The following is a 5,918-nucleotide window of genomic DNA, read 5'->3' on the forward strand; positions in this document are numbered from 1 at the left end:
TGCCACCCCCTCACCCACTTCTTTTCCCCCCACAGAGGGAAACAATTCAGCACAAGACAATAGGGAAAGGGAGAGAAGAGAGTGTTTTTGTTGTTGTTTATTAAGTTTTGGATTCAAGAATCTTATTTTGAGTCCACCTCTTGTTGGTTTGGGAAGTAACAGCCTCTCTGGGCTTGTTTGCAAGTGTGATAAAGGGGATATTAAGTTCTACCAACACACACACACACACACACACACACACACACACACACACACACACACACACACACACTCACACACACACTCACACCCTCTCTCGATAGCGTTGCACGTATTTTGGGCAGGGTCACAATCTATTCACAGGTAGCGCCCGAGCCTGGCACCGAACCTGGCACGCAGAGTGGCCCAGAGGAACTGTTCACTAAATCGCGAACACACGGAAAAGTGGATGAGAAGGTGCAACTGGGGGTCCGCGAACCTGGCTAGGCCGCCCCAACTCCGCCAGCCTGGAGCAGGGGGTGGCGCGGGCAGGACAGCAGGGAGGCCCCTCCCCGCCGGCTGCCCGCCGCCGATCAGACGCTCCTTCGGGCTGAGCTCTGCCAACGCCTGGCCGGCGAGCCAGCTCAGGACATCCGCCTCCACCTTTCCGCGAAGCCTCGATCCCCGAGCGCCTGCCTTGACAGCCGGCTCAGGGACGCGCTCTCAGCCTCCGACCCTCCGCCCGCCCCATCGCGGGCGCGCACCTGACCCCCGCGGGCGGGGCGCCGGGCGGACGGGGCGGGGCGCCAGCACTGACGTGGCCCGCGGCATGGAGCGGGCGTGATTCATCAGCCGCCGAGCCCGGGCCGGATGCTGGCGGGCGCAGCGGCCGCCTAGCTCTCTCGGGGCCAGGCAGCAGCGGCGGCGACATCCCCGGCCGGGCCTCGCGCGCTTCTCCCGCGGTCTGCGGCCGGGCCCCTGCGAAGGTCAAGATGGAAGAGACCCTGAAGAAGCTGCAGAAGGAAGCGTCCGGGAGCAAGTACAAAGCCATCAAAGAGAGCTGCGCCTGGGCCCTGGGTAAGCGCGCGGAGCGGGGCGCCGGGCACCTGCCAGCCCGTGGGCGCCCGCGCCGCTGCTCGCCGCCGCCGGGGGACCGCGCGAGCTGGGGCCGAAGCGGCCCCTCTGCGTGGAGGGCTTTCGCTGAGCATCTGTGAGGGATGCATTTCGCGCAATTCCGAGAGTTGCCTCCGTGAATTGATGTGCGATATGAGAATCTTGGTTCGGGCGTTGACATCCGTCCGCCTTCCCTCTGGTCTATCTTCTCCCAACCCTTAACGAGGAACCGCTGTCCTCCCCGCCGGGCGGCCCACTCCCGATCCCCAGGACCGCGGACGATGGGCACCCATCTCCCAGGGAGACAGGATTCGCCGCTGCGAATCCAGGGGCCTGATTGCGAAGCGCCCATGGGGAAGGGGGAAGTTGGACCATCAACCCCGATCTCAAAACATGGGCGAGTGTAACCAGGAAGGGATGGCTTGTTGAATTTGATTTTCCTGATAGAGGCCAGCTGAAGTATTAGCTTTCATGGTTAGGGTACATGAAAAATAAAAGACGGGTGGGATTGTGTTACCTCTGCAATTCTGTTGTGGTCAGCCCTTCAGACAGGTGGGCTCTGAGTTTTGTGAGCCGTACAAGCATGGAAATAAGTTCCATGTAGCAAATTTGTGTTTTCCATCCGACTCAGGATGCAGAACGCAACCTCAGAGAAAACGGAGACATTGCAATCATGCAAGAATTGGGGCAATCAAGGATGGGAAGGCAAAGGGATCAGGAGCATACTTTGGGTGATAGTGATGCTTTAAAAAACCGAAAGTCCAAGGAGACACCAGGGCATCTCTGTGGGCCCCTGGCTTTCCCCAAGTGTGCATGGGAGTCCTCAGCTGCCGCTCAGTTAAAACCTAGAATTGAAATCCTTTCTCTCTCAACCAAAAAGCAATCAGTGCTTGTCATGACACTACACTGTGGTACAGCCTGAAAAGAGATAGAGAAGTGCCACTGCAGGTTTCCCACTAAATATGAAATTCTTATGGTGTTTTAGATGACTCTTAATATTTAGAAGGTCTGAATTCATGTATGTTTAGGTGTGTGTGTGTGTGTGTGTGTGTGTGTGTGTGTACGTGTACACAATCATAGTAACATCATTTTTTTAATTTCACATCTGCATACCATGACAATATTTTCTAGAATATTGTCTAGGAAGTTTATCTTGTTGGCAGAACCCAAACTTGACCATTTGTTTACTGTTTAAGAAAAATGGACCAGATAAATAAGTGAGCAGCAAGGCTCTTAAAGCCACAGTACTGTTTTTGCTTTGCCATTGTCATTCAGCAGAGTGATTCAGAGCTAGATTCCCAAATGCCTCTAATGAAAGAAAGGTCACAGATGGCTGGGTAACATAATAAAGCAGGGCCTGACTGTGCTCTAAATGTACCATTCCTTGTATTCATTATTATTTTGCTGTAATTTAAGCAGATTTAGATAAAAGGGAGGAGAAAAATAATCTAGGGTTTTTAATATTTGAATTTTGATATTCATCATCTTACGTTAAACTGCAATGTTGCTGAGTTTAGGTCCTTGAAGCCCAGAGTTGAGGCAGGAATTGTAGATTGTCCAAGCCTAGAGCCTAGAGTCCAGCCTGACTTTAAGAGTAGGTGTGATTCCTTTCTCTAGTTAGTGAGAGGAGCCGTACGTGCATTAGATAGTTACTAACAGTGTAAATGGAATGAGTAAACCAGAAAAAAAGATCAAAGAAGAGGGGATGACTGTGGGGTCAGGCGTGCTGGGGGGGATTGGTGTGAGCTGGTGGGACTTTTGAAGTAGGTTTGACTTGAAGAATGGGTAAGCTGTAGGTTCCTTCTTTTCTTTACAGAGTTATTTAGCAGACATTTATTAAGATCTCCCCTGTCCTGAGCAGTGAGATATAAGGATGAATAAAATGCTTCCTCCCTGTAGAAGTTTGTTAGAAGGACATGTTGGAGGGACGATGCAGCATAAACAATGGCTTGGAGATAGGACTTCTTTTCTGTTTCCTACTCCAGACTGTTTCCCACTGTTCTGTTACTTGTTTTTTACTGTAAAAAACACTTTTCTCTCCTCAACCCCCATAATTTCTTTAATTCATTGGAATCTCTTCAGAATCTAGCCCTAGTCTTCTTTCTTATCGTGTCTCCACCAAGGGTTCAACAAGCCACAGGAAGCTGCAGGACTTTCTGGAACACACTGTGCACTGCACACTTCTCGGCCTGTGCGCATGCTAGTCCTTCTGCCAGGAATTCCCTTTCCAGGCTCCTAAGACCCAAGTCATATAGGAAGCATTCTTCCCTGAGCTCCTCTGGTTTCAGAGCCCTGCCCTCTTGACTTTCCTAGAGCACGGGCTACTTTGAGTTATAGTTCGTTGTGTATACAGCTATCCTTCTAAGGGCAGGATAATTGAGAAATATGTTGGGTTCAAGAAAACAAAACAAACAAAAATGAATTCAAGCTGACTTAAGCAAAATAGTCTATTCACTTTAATAACTCAATATCCCTTGGAAGGCTAGCTGTTGGTTGAGTTTGGTTCAGGAACTAGACACTGTTTCAAGGACCTTACTCTGCTCATTTTGGGGTGACTAACATGCTCTGCATGAGTCTCCACAGCTTTGGGCTCATGAATCATCACATTTAGACCATCTCACAAGAAAAGGGCATCACACACTTAGACCACGTCAGAAGAGAGGGATCACCTCCCACTTAGACATCACAGGAAAAAGGGGTCTTCTTCACACCTAGGCCAGCACAGGAGAAAGGGGTCATCTCTCACTCAGACCATTATAAGGGAAAGGGGTCACCATGACATTTAGACCCTCATATGATAGAGAAGTTACCTCCCACTATAACCATCATAGGAGAGAGGGGTCATCTTCACACCTAGGTCATCACAGGAGAAAGGGGTCATCTCTCCCTTAGCCCATCATGGGATCGTCTCAAGAGAGTGTGGCTCCTCTAGCTACTCCTGTTCAGTCCTTGGTTTTACTTGTTCTCTGTGTTCTAATGGGTTGTGTGTGTATCCTTGAACCAGTCCTGTAAGGAATGGGATGGGCTAACTGGCTTAGACCACAAGGCCCGCTGAAATTCCGGAGGCAGGGAAGGATGGTTTCCTCCAAACAGAATTAGGGTGCTGCTTCAGAAGCGGGGATAGTGGGTGCCTGTCAACCAGAATAGCTAATGGTGACATTGTAGACATGAGCTTCTTGAGCATAGGGACTATCACTTATGCTTCTTTGTGTCTTCTGTACCTAGAATATGAGAAGCAAATGTTCAATAAATAAATCAACAAGTTAATGACTTATTTGAGTTTTAAGCAATATTCATTTTTTTCTATTTATAAAACTTATATATGGTCATTTTAGAATACTTAAAAATATTTAAACAGTATGAAGGCAAAATTAAAATCACCTGTAATCTCACCACCCAGAGATAACACACTAATCACATTTTGGACTATTTCCTTTCTCCAATAGGTGATATCATATATGGTGGATTGCCATTTGTATTTTAATTTTAGCACTATCTTCTACTTTGTTATTGATACTTCTCTGAAAGTAGGTTTTCTTAATAGTGGCTTAATAACTGGCAAGGAATATATATGTATCTCTCCTCGATTTTGAACTTCCTAGGTTGTTAGGTTTTGTTTGTTTGTTTGTTTTTGGTTTTTATTCCTTTGTCATAGAAGAAATGGTCTGACTAGGATATAGAAAAGAATAAAAGAGCAGTGAGCCTGCGGCGAGCCTAAAAGAATAGCATTCTTCCAGAGCTGGCCATCCTGGAGGCTTGTGGGTTGGGAATAGCAGGAGGAACTAGACTGGCAGAACATTAGAACTGGAGGGGACCATGCCCTCATTTTAGGAACTTTTGTTATTTTACATATGTCGGGGGACTCATGTAGAACGGATCTGGAAAATGGAGGAGAGGAGAAAAAACACAGAGACTGGGCCACCAAGTAGTAGCAGAAGGAAGGCCTATCCAACCAGCGTCCTTCCCTCTATCTTCCCACCAGCTGTTCCTTTCAGCTACAGTTCCTGTTACCTTCACAGCCAGACTTCTTAAAGTCTGTAGTGATCACGACAGTCTCTGTAGTGAGTGTGTCCACGTCCTCACTGTCTACTCACTCTCCTCTCATGGGATCTGACTTCCTTCTCCATCGTTCCAGCAGCTCTCAGTAAAGAATGAACAACACAGACCTCAATCTAGCGCACTGCTGTCCCATCTGCCTCACAGGTCCCCTTGGCCAGTGCTGTACACACTGGACTCCCACTTTGCTTGCCCTGCATGACCACCCCCTGCCAAGTTGTAATGCCCTGTGAGGTGCTCTTTCTCCTTGGCCAGCCCCCACTCCTCTCCCTAACCTAAAGGTTGGAGTTTCACAAGCGTTAGCCCTAAGCCCTCTCCCCTTCCCCCAACCCCACTGGAGTTGAGCACATCCATACACACATCTTCAGTTCAGTTGCTGAGAATGTGCTGCCCACATTTATGTCACCAGCCCACGCCTGTGCTCTGGCATTGAAACCCCAATGCAGCTACCTACTCAGCATCTCCCCTTGAATGGTTTGGGCTCGTATGGCTGCTCTGTGACTTCTTTTTCCCTTTTCCCCTTCTTCTAGCTCTTGCTTAGCATTTGTAGAGACTTAGCACTATTGCCCATCCTGAGTTGAATATAAAGCCCTCTGTCTCATGAGGAAAGCTACGACAATTTGGTTGTCTGGTGTCAGAACCTCCCCTTGGGGAGCAGCAGAAAGCTGTGCTGGACACCGGCCCTGTCCAGCTGGTTCTGGACTGCCCTGACCTGTGTGGCCTTCGAGCGGCTCTGTGCCCCTGAAGCGCAGGACTTTGTTTTCTTGTTAGCCTGTCTTTTTTTTTTTTTT

At 48.7% G+C, this 5,918-nt stretch overlaps 1 protein-coding gene across 1 annotated transcript in view; it reads left to right on the forward strand.

The window, feature by feature from the left end:
- Nucleotides 1–326: 326 nt before the first annotated feature.
- The window catches only part of ARFGEF3 (ARFGEF family member 3), a 183,080-nt gene continuing 177,488 nt past the window's right edge, over nucleotides 327–5,918 (forward strand). The window contains exon 1 of the mRNA XM_019648090.1: nucleotides 327–1,035. Coding sequence (XP_019503635.1) covers nucleotides 951–1,035 — 85 coding nt within the window. The 5' untranslated portion in view covers nucleotides 327–950. The remainder of the gene's footprint in view (nucleotides 1,036–5,918) is intronic.

Source organism: Hipposideros armiger, unplaced genomic scaffold (genome assembly GCF_001890085.2).
Source record: "Hipposideros armiger isolate ML-2016 unplaced genomic scaffold, ASM189008v1 scaffold_120, whole genome shotgun sequence".
In the NCBI taxonomy this organism is placed as follows: domain Eukaryota; kingdom Metazoa; phylum Chordata; class Mammalia; order Chiroptera; family Hipposideridae; genus Hipposideros; species Hipposideros armiger.